The 21,592-nt window shown below is 33.2% G+C and overlaps 1 protein-coding gene across 2 annotated transcripts in view; it reads right to left on the bottom strand.

Annotated features, from left to right (window-relative positions):
* LOC149898233 (lateral signaling target protein 2 homolog) overlaps positions 1–21,592 on the bottom strand; it is a 48,756-nt gene that overhangs the window by 15,589 nt on the left and 11,575 nt on the right. Inside the window, exons 1-2 of one of the 2 annotated variants that reach the window (XM_090115318.1) lie at positions 10,798–10,869; positions 8,898–9,038 (exon numbers count right to left, since the gene is read on the bottom strand). In XM_090115318.1, the coding sequence (XP_089971444.1) occupies positions 8,898–9,038; positions 10,798–10,851 (195 nt within the window). In that variant the 5' untranslated portion in view covers positions 10,852–10,869. Of the gene's footprint in view, positions 1–8,897; positions 9,039–10,797; positions 10,870–21,592 lie in introns of those variants that run through there. The other variant, XM_090115319.1, reaches the window with a different exon arrangement.

A 21,592-nucleotide genomic window follows, 5' to 3' on the forward strand; every position in this document is an offset into this window, starting at 1 on the left:
ATTTTACCCGTTCACTCTCCCCTTGAAAACCCCCATATTGTACTTATAATTAAATTAGTTTGAAATATTTACATCTGTTCAAACACAATTCGACCTAATATGTAAATAAAATATAACCTAAACAATTAAGATAAACCTACCACAAAATTCACATTTTATGTAAAATTTTAGCTACTCCTCGAATATCTACTAGGTACATCATGGCAAGCAATATAATATAATATGTATGTACTATGTACCTATAACCTACATAATATGAGACCAACACATGTATAAAAATAAATAATTAATAATAGATATAATATGCTAATTAAAACATTATTGTTACATTGGTAAACACTAAACAGAAATAAAGCCCAAAACAAATAGAAATTTCTATTCACTATCGTACCTATAATACGCGATTCTTCACGAGTTTATTTACCTTCTACATATTTTACAGAATTTACCATCAAATACACAACGACTCATTTTGATTAATCTGTACGTCGACCGTAACCTGACGTCACGTTGGTCATCCAATCCATCATTTTTGGCTCAAAATATGACGTCATCATTCACGTAATTATTTTTACATTATACATAAGAATTGAGCATGTTTTTAAAACGGACAGATTACGCCTTTATTTTTATAGTATGGCTTACTTGAGAACGATTTAAACGATCGAACAAAATAAATATTCATATCCACGAGGAAATCCTGTTATATATAAACGTTTTAAACACAACGCAAATAAACAACATCGAGGGCAAGGTACTCTAATGGAAAAATGGAAAGAAACCTGTTTCGAATAATGCCTTTTTTATTGTGTGATTGCTAAAATTTTCGATATTATGAAAGTATAGCATGTGACTTTTGAAAAATAACGTTATACAAATAATATACTTACATAAATACTAAACTTTTCTTACATAATTAATTGACTTCGTTAATTGTAAAAATACACTCTTATTTGTGTGATTAATTACAAGCGCACGCACATATCATAAATTCAAATTCAAATTACATTTATTTGCAAGAATGTAGTTACAAATTTTAGATGTTTTGATTACAATAATAAGTGGCTAATACATTCTACCCATTGATTGGGTGTGCAAATATTTAAAAAAAGAAAGTTGATTAGTTTAATTATTTAAATGTACACACAATTCACTTTTCACAATTATGCGAACGCATAGGAATTATTATTATGTAGGTTTTTCATCTGATCAGAGATTCATCACTTAATTTGCATTGATCATAAATGATAATCCGGAACAACAAAACCAAATAGTTCACGTGAACGAAGCCGGAGGAATGTACATACCTATCGAGATTCGAGAGTTAATTACATAATATGATATATGCTCAAATATATGTATCGGATAAGCTCAAAAGTTTATAATGAGTCATTAGTTCGGAGTTTCGGACATCGAGTTTCGAATCTGCTTTGTGGTGAAATTTCGCTAATGAAGCATCAGTCGATAATGTTGTTTACTCAATTGCCGTTTAAAATGAGTTATATTCAGAATTTTATTATTTGTATGCATACAGATAGGTGATGTTATCTCGATTCACACAATATTATAAGTAATCTTATTTAAATACAATTTAAAAGTTTTTATACTATTTAGTATTTACTATTTACTAAAATATTTTCGTACTGACTGTTTGCTCTTTAACTTAGATATCAATTGCAGTATTCTCTCTAGACCCACTTACCCTAAATTTGATCGTAAACGGTGTCTTTTACAATTCACAAAAAAGTCGGTAAAAGTTTATTTTCTTTGAAATAACATCTTTATTCTATACTAGTGGTCCGCCCCCGCTTCGCCCGTGGTACATATTTCGCAATAAAAGGTAGCTTTAACTTAGATATCAATTGCAGTATTCTCTCTAGACCCACTTACCCTAAATTTGATCGTAAACGGTGTCTTTTACAATTCACAAAAAAGTCGGTAAAAGTTTATTTTCTTTGAAATAACATCTTTATTCTATACTAGTGGTCCGCCCCCGCTTCGCCCGTGGTACATATTTCGCAATAAAAGGTAGCCTATGTCCTCTCTCAGGTATCAAAATATCTCCATTCCAAATTTCATGCAAATTGGTTCAGTAGTTTAGGCGTGATTGAGTAACAGACAGACAGACAGAGTTACTTTCGCATTTATAATATTAGTATGGATTGTATTTAAGAAAATTCTTCTACCTATTTCAATCGATACCGCTACGTTCCGCATAATCAAAACAAACGACGCTCAATAGTACAATAGTTAACCTTAATACCTAAATAATAAACATTAAATAAATGCACAAAACCACGAGCTATGCTCACCATTGTTATATTACCACGACCTCCAGTATGAATCACACAATCACACACAAACATTCAAGGTGCGATAGTTTATGCTATATAGGCCTTATTGCACATACATATTATAAAAACTATTCGTCCACGAAAAACCAAATCGACTACATACTGAGCAATAAGAAACAAGTTGTTAGTGACGTTAGTGTCTTAAATTGTATAAACATCGGAAGCGACCATAGGATAGTACGTGCAACGTTCAGAATAAACGCCAAAACAGAACGAATGAGGTTAATTCGGAAACATAACGCCAAACTGGATTATGCAGCTATTGAAGTTAAGAAAGATCATTACGAGCAACGCATCAATGAGCTTCTGACCACAAGCCAAATACCTGCTACTGTGGATGCTGTGGATGAACGACTCACGCAGAGCATAAGAAAGGCAGCTGAGGAATTTGGCAAGACAACACGTCAAAATAAAACTATTTTGTCGGACCGAACAAAAGTTCTGCTCGAAACGAGACGTGCTCTTCATAGCAAACCGGAAGCAAGTAATGTAGTGCTTTCTGATATTAATAAGCAAGCAAAGCAAGCGGTAAGGCGTGATGTAAGGCAGCATCGGTACAAAACTATTGTCAATACTATTGAAAAGTATAGAGGCCCAAAGGTTTTTCGGAAGAAATTGGTAGAGGGTAATAAACAAATACACAGAATCAAAGATGCTAACGGAAGAGAAACAAATGACCTCGATGAAATTATGCATGTGGTAGAACAATTCTACGAAAAACTGTACACCTCCAGAACAGTGGAGCCACTGAAGCTTCAATGCCCACGCGCTAAACTGATACGTCACTTTACAGAAGATCTACCAGACATAAGCTTGTATGAGATTAAATCGGCGCTTAAAAGTATGAAAAATGAAAAGGCTCCAGGTGAAGATGGTGTACCTGTGGAACTTTTAAAGTTAGGAGGCAAAACGGCTTTGCTAGAACTTCAAAGGCTTTTCAATCAGGTTTTAATGGAAGGTATTACACCGAAACCTTGGAAAAACGCATTGGTTACGCTTATATATAAGAAAGGGGAAAAAACCCAACTCAATAATTATAGGCCAATATCCATATTGCTCCATACCTACAAGCTATTTACTAAAGTTCTGACGAACCGTCTAGCCAACAAACTTGATACTGCACAGCCAATAGAACAGGCAGGTTTCCGTCGTGGTTTCTCCACTATCGACCACATATTTGTAGTGCGGCAGTTGATTGAAAAGTGTGTGGAGTACAATCAGGATCTATGTGTTGCTTTCGTAGATTATGAAAAAGCGTTCGACACTATAGAACACTGGGCTGTGTTTCATTCACTGCAAAGATGCATGGTAGACACAAGATATGTGGAAGTTCTCAAGGAGATTTATAAAGGTGCAACCCTCCAAGTAAAGCTGCACGAAGTATCTCGCCGAATACCAGTTGGTCGCGGTGTAAGACAAGGCGATACAATTTCTCCCAAGCTATTTACAGCTGCTCTAGAAGACGTTTTTAAACTGTTGGAGTGGTCTGAAAAAGGCGTTAGCATCAACGGGTCAATGTTGTCGCATTTGAGATTTGCTGACGACCTCGTTCTGTTTGCTAAAACCCCGGACGATATAAAAGTTATGCTCGAAGAACTACATGATGCCTCACTAGCTATTGGATTAAGAATGAACATGCTCAAAACTAAATTTATGTGTAACAGCAAAAACATTACACCTGCGATCACAATACATGGTCAGAACATCGACAGAGTAGAAGAGTATGTTTATTTGGGTCAAATGGTTACGCTGGATAGGAATGCACAAACGAGGGAAGTAGACCGCCGCATTCAACTTGGCTGGGCAGCATTTGGCAAACTATCAGATGTATTCAAAGACAAACAAATACCAACCTTCCTGAAGAGGCGAACGTTTGAGCAATGTATTCTTCCAGTAATGACGTACGCCTCTGAAACCTGGACACTAACCAAACACCTAGTGAATAAACTCCAAGTAGCGCAAAGGTCGATGGAACGCGCTATTCTCGGGATTTCATTGATAGACAGAGTTCCAAATACGACAATAAGGAAGAAAACTGGAGTTATAGACATAGCACTCAAAGTGTCTCGGCAGAAATGGAGGTGGGCGGGACATATCTGCAGATTAAGTGACAACAGGTGGACCAACAAAATCCTAGAATGGCGTCCTTGGACCGGACAAAGAAAAGTTGGCCGTCAGCCTACTAGATGGGCTGACGACATAGTGAAGATCTTGGGAAAGAAGTGGATGCGAGTGGCGACCAACAGAAAGGAATGGCGTGCACATGAAGAGGCCTATACCCAACTTTGGGTTAAACCGGGCTGAAAAAGAAGAAAGAAAGAAGAAGATTCGTCCACGAATTTTTTGTTAACACGGAATAGGTAGGTATTAGGCGCTAATTTCGTCTAAATCTATGCAAATATTGGAAACGCATATATTATTACAATTTGTAAGTGATAATGATTGAAGGTACATAACGGATTTAAATGTTTTTGCAGACATTTGATATATTTCATAGATTATTATTGAAAGGATTATAAAATAAATAAAGTTAGTACATAGACTAGTAAAGTGCTTACTAACCGCCAGCCATAATCATTAATCCTAATCCTAATACTATTATAAAGGCGAAAGTTTGTATGTATGGATGTTTCATGTTTGTTACTCTTTCACGCAAATATTTCACGTATTTATTAATTATTATTTATAACTATGTATTTAATATTTACCTTGGCCGTTAGTCGCGTTATATCGTCGTATGATCTATAAGTTTATTATAACTCCTTTATTTATTTATTTTTATATATTTATGTATATAATATGTAGTCATAAGTAACTCCTTTCGTCCCAACTCGAAGCCTTTATTATAAAGGGGGCACTGAAAAACAGCGCTGCCAATGTTCCTGGACGTTGCAGCATATGCTGAGCTGTCTCCTTTTTGTCAGGGTCGTATGACACACCTTAATAAATGTAGTTATCATTCTATTTTTTTTGTACGTGTTTTTCATGTTATTAATTTAAGTATTTGCTTCTTTTATTGTAACAATTTCTTATTGCGATGTTTTCTTATTTTACTTGTACGGTTTTATGTTTTATGTCTATGTATGTGTGTGTTGTGCTGTCTCTGATAAATAAATGTTTCTTTCTTTCTTTCTTTCTTTCAAATACTACTGAACCGATTACAATGAAATTAAGCACACATATAGAGGGTAACTTGGATTAACACATAGGATAGGTTTTATCCCGGAAATCCCACGGGAACGGGTTTTTCTTTGAAAACGCGGGCGAAGCCGCGGGCGGAAAGCTAGTCATACACTCATACTATATTATGGTAGATTTGGTGACGAAAAATTCAAAATGTTATAATTACTAACACTAAAAAGTTTCCCGTTTTTCTGAAAACCACATAGCAAGTTACATTCATATCAAAATACATATGTCCATTTAGAAAAGTGTGACCTAGACGAATGACTCTAAAATGGGCGACGTTATCCAAAAAGGCCAGGTCAAGAGCACTTCAAAGCAACGAGAGCATGAGAGCTTTGATAAAAGCTGGAAACCCTTAAACTACAGAAAGATATAAATATAATACCTATCTACTGATATGTCTATTTACTAATTTATCTGAGATAACTGCAATTGTTCATTTTCGACCTTATATGACGGTAAGTTTTTTTTTTATTCGCGGATTTAATTACATTTCCACCACAGAAAGCCATACTGTTATTCCTGAGTAATACAGGATTTTTTGTTTTCTACCCGTACAACGCATCATTTTAACCTGCATATTACATTCCTAACCCACATAAATGGATTTAACTGTTCAATTTAACCACATAATACAATATTTAATATGTATACAAAATCGAACCAAATCAAAACTTTGTATTGTGCATTATATATAAATATTAATATGTATATAAATTAAACAATGTAACATAAGAGCACAAAACACTGTACTTATATTGAAAGGTTTATCTTTCTTGTAATCGCCCTACAGTTTAGAGAACAAAGGCCAACATTACCCTCCAATTATAAAACAATTAGAATGACAATATATTTAACTTCACGCCCATTTAGTGGTAATATTATGAATCACGTGCCCTAGATTATGAGCTTGTCACGTTTTCGGCAAAAAAAAAGTATATTTATTGACATGATATGGCCGCAGCTGTTTCGTTATGATGATATTAAATAAAATAAATTTACTTAATTTTGTCCGCACTCGAGTCAACAAGCATTTTGATTTTGTACCCTTGTTTACCTACTCACATTGTTTTAATTATGGAAAACTGAATTATAGGCTTAGAATTTAGATAACACTCGTAGAAGATAAACAACAAGAGAAACACTAAGTTTAGGGGAAACTTTAAAAACAAGAATCGAGGTGATGAATTTAAAATGTTGATATCTATCTAATGGTGGCAGTACACATTGGGCCAACGTGTTGGGCCAACGGGTTGGGCCAACGTGTAGAGAGCTACTTGGCGGTATGTTGGCTTCATTAGCCTAGTTGGCGCCAATATTGGCAGGCCAACCGAATGTTGTCGGTTTTTTGTGCACACATCAAAGGATCTTGGCGCGCTCCACAAACAGCGTTCACACGTTGGTGTCTTGTTCAGACTTCAGTTTGTTGTTACTCGTCAGCGGAGACAGTATCGTTGCGCGTCAATGAAATTTATTCCGATAGCGATGGCGGCGCCGAGGTTTTACAATTCGTAGAATTGTATCGACATGAAGGAATAATTTGGAATCCACGGCATGAACTACACAAAAATAAAACCATATGACTCAATAAATTAGATGTTCTATTTTCTATTTATTATATTATTCTAGATGTTTTTCTTATCTCACTTTCATACAATGCGATAAAAAAATGAATATATTTATAAAATGAGTAAAATAGTATTAAAAAGTTACTTGTTCTTAAATTTTAAATAACAATATGCAATGAGCATGGTTTTGATCAAATTGTGCTTTATTACATAAATAATATTATCATTTAATATAATAATATTATATAATAATCTTTAAAGTTTCGTTTTATAGGTACTTAATTAAAATTAAATTAAGTGTAAAATGTACACATTTTAAACATTTGAAAAAATCTAAACATAATAATGTTTTATTTATAAAGAAATAAAAAAGGACAATAGAGATTGGAAAATGGTATCATCGCAGACGGCAGAGTACACTCATTGTTATTGATGCACATGTACGTAATAATTAAACGCACTGTATATAAATAAATTGCCGCGGCTGCAAGAACTTCTACGGACTACGTCCATCTTTGAAGCGCCAATGCAGAATGATCAGTACGCCAATGTGTGAACAGGAATCTTGATATCCTTCATTTTTTCCCAACACGTTGGCCCAACGCCTTGGCCCCATGTGTACTGCCGCTATAAGATATCTATCTAAAGTAAACTAATATACCTACCTAAATATTCATAACTAGCCGCTCCGCGCGGTTTCACCCCCGTGGCTCCTCTCCTGTTGGTCGTAGCGTGATGGTCGTAGCGTGATAGCCTATACTCACTATAGCCTTCCTCGATAAATGAGCTATCTAACACCGAAAGAATTTTTCAAATCGGACCAGTAGTTCCCGAGATTAGCGCGTTCAAACAAACAAACAAACTCTTCAGCTTTATAATATTAGTATAGATTTTGAGTAATACGTTAGCTACTACATTTTAAGTATTCTGTGGTAATACCTAGGTAATAGTATGTTAATGAATTGGCCCATTTTACATCGGCTACGGCTAACGACTATTATATCACCTACATTCATTTCTTTAGTGATTAGTCAATAGTAAATTATAGATATCTCAACATAATATGTAAAGAAATGAGGTAATATTTCACAACTTTTAGGCCTGTTATTAAACTAAAGCATGTAATGTACAGGATATCTATTTACGTTGCAAACACACTTAAAGGTCTTTTACCTTTAAAGTTAATTTTTATAAGTATTTTATAGAATATACCAGTCTTGCTATCTCTCTTTAAAATTTGTCATACGTATTGCTACGGAGACACACTTCCAATATTCCATGCAACTTGCAACACTTTTTTCTCACGTGGTTTAGGAGCAATTTCATGGTATCATTTGTGGCTAGATATATAGTTTGGAATTTAAGTAAAGGCTCTTTTACCGCAATGAAAGTGTGAAACATCTCATTCCCATGGGAATTTACATTGACCACGCAGGCGAAACCGCGGGCGAACAGCTAGTACATCGATATGTCTCAATAAAGCAATAACTACCTATATATTTATCACATACTTCAACATAATATGGTCAGTTAGAATATAATACATAGTAATAAATCACAACTCAAAAATATCTTAAATCTGTTCTTAAACTATAGCTTATAATATACAGGGTGTCTATTTTATTAGCTTCTAAAAAAATCCTACATTTTATGGATGACCAGCCACGCCATATTTCATTTAAAACTTTTCCTTTGAAATACTATGGAGCATAGACTAAAGACACTCTTTATCCATTAGATAAAATTGTTATAAAAGTATAGATTCTCTGTTTATCATTTATTCCCTCACCTGTGCATGCCGCAGCTGATTGACGAGCGTGGAGCACCTGTCGGGGTCCTTGCGGCCGTCGAACGAGTCCAGCTCAGCAGCTATCATGTTTAGGGCATCGTCAGCGAAGAAGAATTGCGCTAGCAGTGAACGGTCGTCCCTCTGGAACATGAGAGATGAAAGGTAAAAGCTTATAATACTCAAATGAATATAGTTTATAGTGGCAAGACATAGAGAGAAATGCTTGAAATTCCACAGAAGTTACTACACCAACTATCCCTAGCAGAAAGTAAATGCTAACTGGACAATAGGCACGATAGAAACTCTTAGGAATGATGTGGTTTTTTTTTTTGTATTCAGGAAAAAAAACACAACTATACAAAAATTTATAACTATACTAAGTCAGATTCGATTCTAGGAAATATGCTTATTTATAGTCAACTAAAATATTCAAATACCCGCAAATACATTTAGGAAATGTCGAATCGTTCTCTCTCCTCACTAATCACTAGATAGACCCAAAGTTTCGACTTTTTCAGCTTCTGAGTTAAATACTTTTAGCGGTTGGCAACAAAGGTACCTTATAACTTATTGTAAATAATACGAGTACTGTATCGCTTACTACGTGACGCACCAACAGGTTTTCCTTTGCGTAAATAATACGAAAAAAAAACAACACAGACTGTATCGCTATTCTCTTTGATAAATTTATTGTGCAAGATTCATACAATCTATTTACGTGCAGGCTCAGTTTTCATAATATTTCGAAACTGTAAACAAAAGCAATCTTGTGTATTTCAACGTTGGCGGAAAATTCAGTTTTTCCCAAAAATCGTGTCATTTTCAACTCCAATAGTAAAACAATATTACAAAAGCTAAAACCATAGCAGTCATATTTTCTTTTGAACACCTACGACATTTCATATCCATTCATCATCCAAACAGCATTACAAACATAAATAGCTACCTATTTCTGACTTGATATTTAATTAATTTCATTACAGAGTATGGATTCTCATTCGAGTGAAATAAATCGTGACACGTGTCCACGTGTAGGGTTCCAACTTCTACGCAAAAGCCTGGAAGTTGATTGACTCGTTTGACATTTAGGTTCTTGAGTTACTAGTTACTACCAATATAGGTATTTAGTGACGAGTAAGGGTTAGGAAAAATAATAGGATACATGACACAGTTTGTATCTATGTTCTAACCGCATTTATACATAATGAAGAAGAGAATTTTTTTTGGTTTATTTGTTTTTAATTAAAACTACCTAACCAAACACCTAAACAACAATGGATACATTATTCCTGAAAGACAAAGGGCTTTATTTTTCAGTTTTTATCCCAATGCAACTGGGACTGAGGCAGGACGAGATGCTAGTCATCTAGATAATTAAATGCAAACACCTACTGATAACCCTTTTGATTAAATGAACAAATTACAAAAACTTTAATAGTATGTTTCTCGGTTGTTTTGTGTCACCAATTGCATTTACAAGCTATCGCTTTCATTTTCTTTGTTCGACTTGAGATAGCATTACCTGCCTACATTCAATTTTAAATAAAACATTAAGGACGATTCAAATATGGCTGACAGACCTAAAATACGAACTAAATCTAGGTCGGGTACGATCAGTAAGAGCAAAAACCTTGAATCAACTGTTAAATAAATCTATGCAGATATAATTTGAAAGAGAAAATGCCATTGCAAGCCATTCATTCGTGCCTTCATGATCGTGACTTCGCATAAAGAGTGAAAGTGAGTTACTATTCAAGGAACTACGTTTGCTTATCTGTTTACTCCAACGGTCGCATCCTTCACACATGTGCACTTTCTGATACACAAACACACACCACCATACAGCTGCATCATCACGTCACAAACACGCAACACGCACAGAACATGAAAACCGCATTACTTTCCGTATGCTCTTGCACAGGAGATAAACAAAAAGCGCCTCCTTCACGTCCATATCCCTCGGCGATGTCCACAAAACTGGCTAAACCGGCTCGTTTATCAGCTGAGGGCAATGTTTTCTCAAATTTCAGGATTAAAAAAAACACACCTGAATAGGGCACTACGTAGGCAATGTGCAGTGTAAGTTTTAAAGGCCAGCGGGTTCAAGGGACACCTGCTGAAGCTCTTTGACGCAATAACAACATCTGTTGACGGTTGCACATGCCGCGTTTATACATTATTATTTATGTACAATTCATATACGTATCCTTGAAGTTAAATTACAGCCTTACCACGCCTCAGTTTTAAATGCAATTGTATGATTACTTATGCAGAAATTTAAATTAAATGCACTTATCCTGGAAGTAAAAATACATACGAAATTCGCTTGTTTTTATTTGGCATTACCATCGCTAGTACAAATATATTGCAATTCATTATAGCTGAGCAAAATAACGAATGCGTTGACGCAGACCCATGTTGTAAATGAATACATTTTACGACCATTTCGTGTTAAGGCTGCAGTCTAGCAAAATTGCGTTTTCAACAAGTTATTTGACAATTTTTTCCCGGCTAATGAAATGATAAACTGAATTTTTTTTTCTTGTTTATCAATAAGTGTTATATACGCAATGCGCGTGAATTTTTTCACATTTATAAAGTTACTTTATGTTACCTTAATCAGGCCTTCAAGATAAGTCTATTTCCCCCAAAGACATTTCGAGCTAAGTTTGTGCACTCACTACGTTGCAACCGATTACAATTTACACAATCTGATCAGCGCATTATTATCCTTATATAGTCGTTATTAAAAACTGCTGAACACAATTGCCGAAAAACTTATGATTTTCTTAATTAGAACGTTATAAATTCATTAAATTTCCCATTTTTTGCCTTACAAAATCTATTGATAAATACTGCTAAAAGTTATTTTTTCCATTAATTTATTCGAGTTGGTTGAAGACCAATGAGTATTAATCCTTTAAAAAAATTTTTTTTTGAATTTTGATAATTCCTTAAATATTAAAAAATATTTAAAATAATTAGGAAAAATCCTAGCGAATTTCTTTAGTCGCGCTCCTTGGGCCGGAGCGTTCTGACGTGTACTCTACGCTCGATTTTCCTTCATACCGAAGTGAAAGTTGCTCTACTTCATTAAATTTAATATTTTTGTTAATTGATTATTTTTATCTTAGTTTTGTGCAAATATTCGTATTTTTAAACATTTGATTTCGATATGGAAAATAAACGAAAAAAATACGCGTGTAACTACTAGAAAAAAAATTATCTTCGAACATAAAGTTAATGAAACCAAATAGATTGCAAAGGTGATTGGCAACAATTTCTTTATTTTACGGGGTGTCAGTAAAGGGATGTATATTTCTTTAAAACTAAAGTAAGCTCATAAATTTTCTTATAATATAATTTTTTTGAAGTTCCAAAAATGTTTATTTTTCGTTTGAGAAATACGAAATATAACATAAACTTGTATTGAGAACTTGAACTTCCCAAGTTCATCCGGGGAAATCCCCATACGGGGAAAATGATTTGTTTACTCCAAAATTGATCCGAGGTGTTTTAATTTTTTCTTCTAGTCATTTTCAACGTAGCGGCATGTTGTTTGATTATTAATTTTGTAACTTAAATACAGGATGTTGGTTTTATATTCTGATCTTACAGACGCGCAGACAAATTTAGTCCGCCATTTCTAGTTTAGTCTACCAACTCTAAGTACCAATATTAAAACGAATGGATTATCATCACATCATCAAAACTCAGATGTAATGGAAGATCACAATAACATAGAAAATTCAGTGGGTGTTGAGAACTAAACAAACAGAAGTAACAGAGACGCGAAGAATAAAAAAAGAGGACGAAAACGATAATTCGTTGATGCTTTCCCTTTTCGACGTATTGTTCGTTAACTTTACATCACCAATCTGCAAAAAACAAAACTAATGATTCCCAATTGCTGATTAAAAATGAAAAACAAATAATCGACAACAGTGGTGAAAATTTGCTGATCGCAATGAAACGTCCTTCAGTGGTAGCAGATTTACTCATTTCAAATGTATCGGTGAACAGCGTTAAGGAGAGGAGGAGAGGAAAACATTATGAATGTGGATGGTGGATTGTATACAGGTTGTAATCGATAAGTATGTGCAGGCGATTATGACGTTATTATTGCAGGTATCAAAAAACTTAAAACTGATATCGAAATTACTTTACCTAATGAGCAAAATGACAATAATAACTTTTTAAAAGTATAACGAGAAATATCTAAAAAATTTACTTTATACACTCCCATATCAAAAAGGGAAAATGGGACTAGTAGAAGTTAAATGTCTCATTCCGGCAAAAGACATGAATGCGGAAGATGCGGTTAAAAAAAATTAAATATTTGAAATACAATGCAAAAAATAACACTTTTGTCATAGATAAGAATCATGACTATTTTTTCTAAATTCAGGGACAACTAAACGTTGCAGAAGCAGAAGTCTGCTTATTTGCTGTTTGGACTGGAGTGAATCATTCGTTAAAAATAGAATATATAAAAAAGTATGTAACGTTTAGGCAAAATAAAATGATGGACCATTATCAAGATTTTACATAAATTGCCTACTGTCAGAATTGATTGATTCGAGACTTCAGCATTCGATGCCCATCAAGGACCCATCCTATATCATTCAAGCGATTGAAAAAAAAGAGATAAATCCAGTGCAACCGATAAAGCATCAGAATGCTAGCAAAAGATTTATTAGGTTTATCAATATAAATCTATATATTACACATAATATAATAAATCTGTAGAAGACGCGAAGACTGACATCCGCGCGGACGGAGTCGCGGGCGGAAGCTAGTCAGAAATAAATATCTTTTGTTTTCATTTAACACAAACATTACATTTTTTTTATTATATACAAAATTTGTTTATCCGTTTTATTAGTTAAACTGAACAACTTTCACTAAGAAACTTAGGTCGAAAAAAATGTATAGAGTTCTGCATTTTGTATGGAAAGCTTATTTTTTTTATATTTCGTCCAAATTTCTTTGTAAAAGTTGATCAGTTATATAAACATGAAGTTGAAGATATATATAGAAAGTATTCGCAAATTTTGTGTACTGATAAAAAAAAAATCACCCGGTGTAATTTTCACGAAAATTGTTTCAAATTGTCATTTTTGGTACTTATTACGAATATTAAATTATGCATATTAAGTGGAGCAACTTTCCCTTAGTACATTTGTATTATTTACATATAGGATGACAGGATGCATTTGTTTGCACTACTAGACCAAGCCCTTAATGCATACGATTTCATTACATTGTATAAACTTTATAATGCATTTATTTGTTGATATGTGTATGATTATTATACATTTGGAAATCAAAACAAATATTTAGCATTTTGAAATCTGGAAGATTCACCAATAACCTCCAGGACAAATAATAATGTTCCTATGTGTATTTTGAGCCATAATATATTGTAAAAGAATATTTCGACAGTTTCGTGTACCTACGATAGTACATTACTCTTATCAATATCGGCTTAGTCACGTATACTTGATAGTTCCAATATATTCTTCTATTTGTTCATAGATTATTAAAACAATTACGTACCTACTTATATGTAGGTATACAAAACGATTAGACACATGAGCAACGCTCTCATTTCAAGAATACTTGTAAAAAGATGTTTGTTTTAAATAGGTACCATGACGTATTCATGCAATTAAAATGTATTTTTAAAAGTTCATAATAAACACTGTACGCAGTGGAAAGAAGTCGACATTGCCATTCCAAAAATAGTCATTATCGAGACTTCAACCAAAAAATTACGAGTAAAAAAATATACATGTAAACAAAGAACTTACCTTACTAATTAATGTGAGCCGTTTTAATTACAAGCTAGTTTATAGTGCACGACTAGTTTTGATTAGAACTTTGAATATAAATGTAGTATTAATATTATGGAAGCATAAAGTTATTTAAAGCGTTCTTACTAGATGTTGAAGGAAATGGCTGAATTATCCGCATATATTTTATATAATTTTATTAATTTATCATAGTATTTAATTTATTTTAGCTTACCTATAGGATTTCTCATAGCCTTCTCATTTATTGTGAGGAAACTTCGTAAGTATGGTATTTTCCTTCCTTTACATGCATAACAAGTAACAACAGACTATCTTATTCGGCAGCAGAGTTTACCTTTTCAGATGAGATTTGTGTAATATTATGAAGAGTAATTTGCCGAGTAGGTACATATAGGTACGGACGTATTGTTATTGCATTGAATTACACATATTAATAACACTGAAGTGCAGCTATGTGCAACTGCTTGTGAATCCTAGTCGCTAGACTATGCAAGCATAAAATAGGGAAAATATCATACCTAGAATATGTTTAAACCACAGTTTAAACGATTTATTCCTAACCTTTATATTATTATAATATAATATGGGTATATATATATACATATATGGGTAATGTTATTAAGGTTTACGTGTAAGTGTCTATACCTAATTCTAGTTTTGGAAGAACACGCAACTAAGATCACGATTCTAGTCTAAACCATCATAAAATATCCACACCTTTGAAATACGTTAAATAATTAGAGCGTGAATGTAATTAACATTTTTAACAAACATCACGCTTTAGTTATGGCTCCCGTAAAAGGATATTAAATAATAAATTACATCTATTACATTTTAACAAATTGTTTAAGTATGTATTGAGTTCCTACATACTTGGGTGGGTATATAATATTATGGTTGTGATTTTAGAATAAGACCAATTGGAGATAATGTTTAAGGAAATTATCTAACAACATACAAAATGGTTATTTTGTATTGGTAGGTAGAAAACATTCTAGAAAGTGCACAATTTCTTGTACACATACCTATATTTACCTATATGTAATTAACCTCGTATTTTCATCCTTCGCGCCTTGTACGTAACTGACCCGACGAGATAGAAAATGGTATCCACTGCTTACATCACACCTACTTACATAGTAAACTAATGACTTACTTATAAAATAAAATACAGTGTGGCACATATCGTTACTATACATTTATAAACTATGTAATAAGATTCATATAGACCCAATATGGAATTGAAACGCACTTGATAACGTCGAAATTTAATTCATAATACATAATGCTTATCATGAAGCTTTAAACTTAACCTTTGCATGTTAATACAGCATATTACATATTAATCGATCAATAAAAGCCGATTGTGCAATAATACCTATCCAAGAGGAGATAGCATTGTTCTGTGCTGAAAATAAATAAAAACCTACAAATTGTGTAATAATGTTATATGGAATTATCCTATTTTTGGAGACAAGTAGACTAGAGTAGATAATTTTTGAAACAAAAAAAAATCGCAGTCGGATGAAACCCATTAGAAAAGGAGGGGAATATGATAAAAATGTAAGGAAAAATAAATTACGGTCAATCCGAGTTCGGGAAGTGGGAGGGGGGAGCTTTTAAGAGAAAAAAATGGTCTCTCTCGATTTCCGACAAAACTACAAGTCCTACGGAAAAAAGTTCAATGGCAAAGTTGTTGGTAATAAAAGGATCTACAACTTTTGTATTCACAATTTTTTCACATAACCTCAAAATTTAGGTGAAAATTTCAAAAAACCAAGTTTTTGGTTTTTTATTTTTATCTACTTCAAAATTTATTGCTTTTCTACGAAATTTGGTGAAAACTTACTTTATTATGTCCCAAATACACTGTAATTTATTTGATTGAATATATTTATTTTTTCGCCTTATTTTGAATTAATACCAAAAAAACAACCTAATTTTCAATCGAAAAGTCACCCGTCAAAATATCAGCTTTTTTCAAAAAATTGGGGTGCCTTTTATTCATTGAAATCTCTACTTTCATATGGTGTAAAAAAAAATAAACACCACCATAGTAAATCTTCTCAGGAAATGCATACAAACAGTGTGAAAATTAGCTTTTACTAAATCAGGCACACTTCTCGAACTACCTGAAATGTTTATATCGACATCATTTTGCTTTTGAACATGCTGTAAAATATTAAACTTAGAACAGATAATTATTTTTCTTTTGAAATATTACCGAAAAGCCGATACAAGAGAAGATATAGAGTTCGAGAAGTGTGCCTGATTTAGAAAAAGCTCATTATCACACTGTTGGTATGCATTTCCTGAGAACATTTACTATGGTGGTGTTTATTTTTTTTACACCATATGAAAGAAGAGATTTCAATAAATAAAAGGCACCCCAAGTTTTTGAAAAAAGCTGATATTTTAACGGGTGACTTTTCGATTGAAAATTAGGTTGTTTTTTTGGTATTAATTCAAAATAAGGCGAAAAAATAAATATATTCAATCAAATAAATTACAGTGTATTTGAGACATAATAAAGTAAGTTTTCACCAAGTTTCGTAAAAAAGCAATAAATTTTGAAGTAGATAAAAATAAAAAACCAAAAACTTGGTTTTTTGAATTTTTCACCTAAATTTTGAGGTTATGTGAAAAAATTGTGAATACAAAAGTTGTAGATCCTTTTATTACCTACAACTTTGCCATTGAACTTTTTTCCGTAGGACTTGTAGTTTTGTCGGAAATCGAGAGAGACCATTTTTTTCTCTTAAAAGCTCCCCCCTCCCACTTCCCGAACTCGGATTGACCGTAATTTATTTTTCCTTACATTTTTATCATATTCCCCTCCTTTTCTAATGGGTTTCATCCGACTGCGATTTTTTTTATCTTTTCATTATTTTTAAAGGCTTCTACCCCAGTCTAAAGGGCGCCGCAAAATCATTACATGTATATGTAATGATTACAGATGCATGTTTTTGAACATTACTTTTATAATATAATCAGCCACGAAATTGTTCATCACGAACATTACAAAGAATCGACAAGCTAAAAGTATCATTTATGATATAATATGTATTTATGATTAAAAGGAATACGGAAACATTTTAGATTATCCATTACAATCTTTATAAATAGAGAAAATATAAATCCCCAATTTATAGCATCATATCAGTACAGATTATCGAAATTATATATGTACACACAAACAAAAACACGACAAAAGGCATTAATACGTACTTCCTGAAAAATAAACACCTATGGAAACATTAGCCTTCAAAGTATTGTGTACCCTTATAAATTCACAGCTGGCCTTAATGACAAAACCATCGATTTGATATTGGCGACAACATTTTTAGTGTTTCACATACCTTGTAAGGTTTCTAACCTCGAACCTAAAAATCTGGACGACGGCACTATTTATCTATCTACACGTCATATTTTTTTACGGCGTTGGCATGCAACAGTTTCGCAGGTAATCTGATTTTCTTGTTTTGCCTACCTTTAGGAATTAATACCGCACATTTTAGGTCTCCCTAACATCGTGATTAATTGCAGTATTTTATTGTACCTCTCCGAGCCAAATTACTATTTAGTAAATTGAGCTAGTATTATCGTAAAATTTTCACCTATGAACGCATTTTGATGACTTGTTTTTGTATGGTTTTCTAAATAGGCGAACAATGTTTTGTCAGAACTAAACTTATGTGGATGTGCAAGCGAACTAACACTAGTAGGTATAACATAACCGCCAAATGCTCTTTATGTGTAGTAGGTATGAGTAGACACATATACTTCCAACGAATTAAAAAACATGTCTCACTTATCGTATCATTAACACAATAAAATGATTAGGTACAGTTATTTCACACAAATGCCATATTGAAAGCACGCATACATTTACATCTCTAAAATCTAAATAAACCGCAGCCCACGCGATCGAAATACCCGTACCAAAGTTCAAAAACTCTTTTTCAAAAGTTTTTTCACTCGGGCCAGGTCATTCACACTCGCGTAGGGTGAAGGAATTCCACGCGAAACCCACAAGGTGTAAGACACCCACCTGAATGTTGAATGCGTTTTAGACACGACAAAATTCCACGATCAAGAAATAAAAATAAGGCGGTAAACGCCCCATTAGGTTTGCATGATTCAATGCGGATATTTGATAACGATAATATAAGCTCGAGACCAGGCAGCGTGCAGGAAATAAATTGATTTTTCAATTTATCTGCACATGTTGTTAATATCACCACTGCTCGAACGATGAAGGAAAACATCGTGAGGAATCCGACATGTTGAAGAATCAAAACTTTGACGACATGAGACATCCGCCAACCCGCACTTGGCCAGCGTGGTGGATTATAAGCCTATTACCTCATAGGAGGCCCGTGTCCCAGCAATGGGAATGTATATGTTATGATGATGATGAATATTCAGTTCTTATAAGCAAGAAATACCTCATTAACAGTTATCAGTCAGTCATCAGTTATAGTTTCAAATACATAATTAAAAAATAATGATTAATAATCGAGTTGGTCATCCCTCATTCGTTTTTCTTGGAAAGACCTACAGCTGATTAGCCTACTGATAACAATTTTATGTTTGTTATCATCATGATAATTGCATCAATTCATTTCATATTCTTCTCTAGAAGCTTCCACTGATTATTATACTAATATTATTAATATTAAATAGCTGAAAAGTGAAAACCAACTAAAACAAAAATTTTGACGAGCGCAAAAACTATAAACACAATGCGGACTGCGAATATGTTAGGGTTGTCACTTGCCATATACATACATACTTTCTAAATAAATAGATACGTCTATATCACCATACTAAACAGTACCTAGAATTTTCGTCATTTAAGTATCGACGAGAGTTCTCTTATAGAAACAATGCACGTAAATGGACAGTATCTACTTTCATAAGTTGATAACGCCACTTGCATTTCATATACATATTATAACCTTCGAAAGTAGTACCTACCTCTCCAATTGTACATCATTTAATAATAAATAATCAAAGATATGATACAATAGTTAATAGTACTTAATCCTCATAATCTAATATGAATTATACATACCTACCATATCAATCGGAGTGGATCATATTCCATAATTCCTTCGCTGTTCAACTTTTTTAAGCCTTATACTAATTTTTTTAAAGATGCATTATTTATTAAATGAATCTTAAACCATCAAAAACACGTATACGGTATCAACATAATCCAAAAAACTAGATTATCATACAAAAATATAGCACCTCTCACATAGAATAACTATTAGGAGTCAACCCTACTGCGGGGGTAAGTTATATTCCAACCAACGTCACTAGACAACCTTCATGCGACCCCGAAGGGCGCGCTGAATGCTCCCGTTGGCGCCACAAGTTCAGGGTCACCACACGGACCTTTGGCTTTGGCCACCAAACTAGAGCTTTGGCCAATGTTGAATAGAACTAACTATAATTATGTACTGTAGAGTATAATTATCGGATTCGCTCTAGTTTGTACTTTATAGCGAGCAGCGTAATTAAATGCTTACTGCTTTTGATGGCTTGTTTGTTTTATGATTCGAAGCCTTTATTCGACTTATTTGTGTATGTTTAATGTGAAATTGTGTTTATATTTAGCCAACCTGTTCTTTTAAAAAATATTTACAATAAAAACTAACTACGTCAGCTACGTCTGTTGACTGTTGGCTTATTTTTTTTAATATGACCCCCAAATTTTAGTTTGTTTATTATTTTTGTATACCTACAGACCTCGTTTGCAATATTACGCAATACATATAAATCCATAAATGACTCTAGAAGAAAAAAAGTATGAACTCAACAAACTCATCAACTCAACAAATTCATGTCATCACAGCATGTCATGTATTATTTTTAAACTTGCACCTGACACGTAAATATATCAATACTAGCTGCGCTCCGCGGTTTCACCCGCGTGGCTAGGCTCCTGTTCGTCTTAGCGTGATGATGTATAGCCAATAATAGCCTTCCTCGATGAATGGGCTATCTAACACAGAAATAATTTTTCAAATTTGACCAGTAGTTCCTGAGATTAGCGCGTTCAAACAAACAAACTCTTCAGCTTTATAATATTAGTATAGATGTAAATAACGATAAAACTATATTTTATTTACATTCGTATGAAATATGAATATCAAAAATATAGCTCGTCTTGCACAAAACGCCAACAATGTGTTACTTAATATTAGCACGTGCCAGTCAACTGATAAGCCGCGATAGCTATTCATATTTATTTATCAAAACCAATACACAGTGTAATTTTCCGCTTCACCGCTATTATATTTTATTCGTATAAATGTATGTATATATCCATCTTAAAAATAGCTACGTATTCACGTGTATTTTTAAAGTTATACGAATAAAACATTATAATAAAATTATTAGTTTTCCATACACTTAAAAATAATAATAATAGTTAATAACATTGCAATAGTGTATGCCTAAAAATACTTTGACATAGATGAATTTTACCGTATGAAGAATACAAATTACAATAAACTATCTAATCAGTTTAAACAACGATTAATAATAATCTGTACTTAAGCACATAATGGTCGAAGTTCAAAGTGAATATTTAATATCTGTAAAAGGATTACTTGCGTGTTATTATTTCATATTGTTTTAAAAACATTATGCATTTATTAATCTTACGTGAAGCTTTGCGTCAGTAACGGTTATTTCTTATAAAAGTGGTTATTGTAAAATCCGCAGTGTTTTCCTCAAGAAAACTGCATATGATTGTGTACGTTTGTAACTTACTGGGAAATCAAATGGAGTTAAATCGCATACCTATAGATATAAGATAGAGATTTGGTTATAAGTTCACAGTAGAATTTGTTCATTTTGTTCTAT

The sequence above is a fragment of the Colias eurytheme genome, chromosome 23 (genome assembly GCF_061535395.1).
Source record: "Colias eurytheme isolate Ceu_HAF_F1 chromosome 23, ilColEury1 Martin Lab GWU primary, whole genome shotgun sequence".
In the NCBI taxonomy this organism is placed as follows: domain Eukaryota; kingdom Metazoa; phylum Arthropoda; class Insecta; order Lepidoptera; family Pieridae; genus Colias; species Colias eurytheme.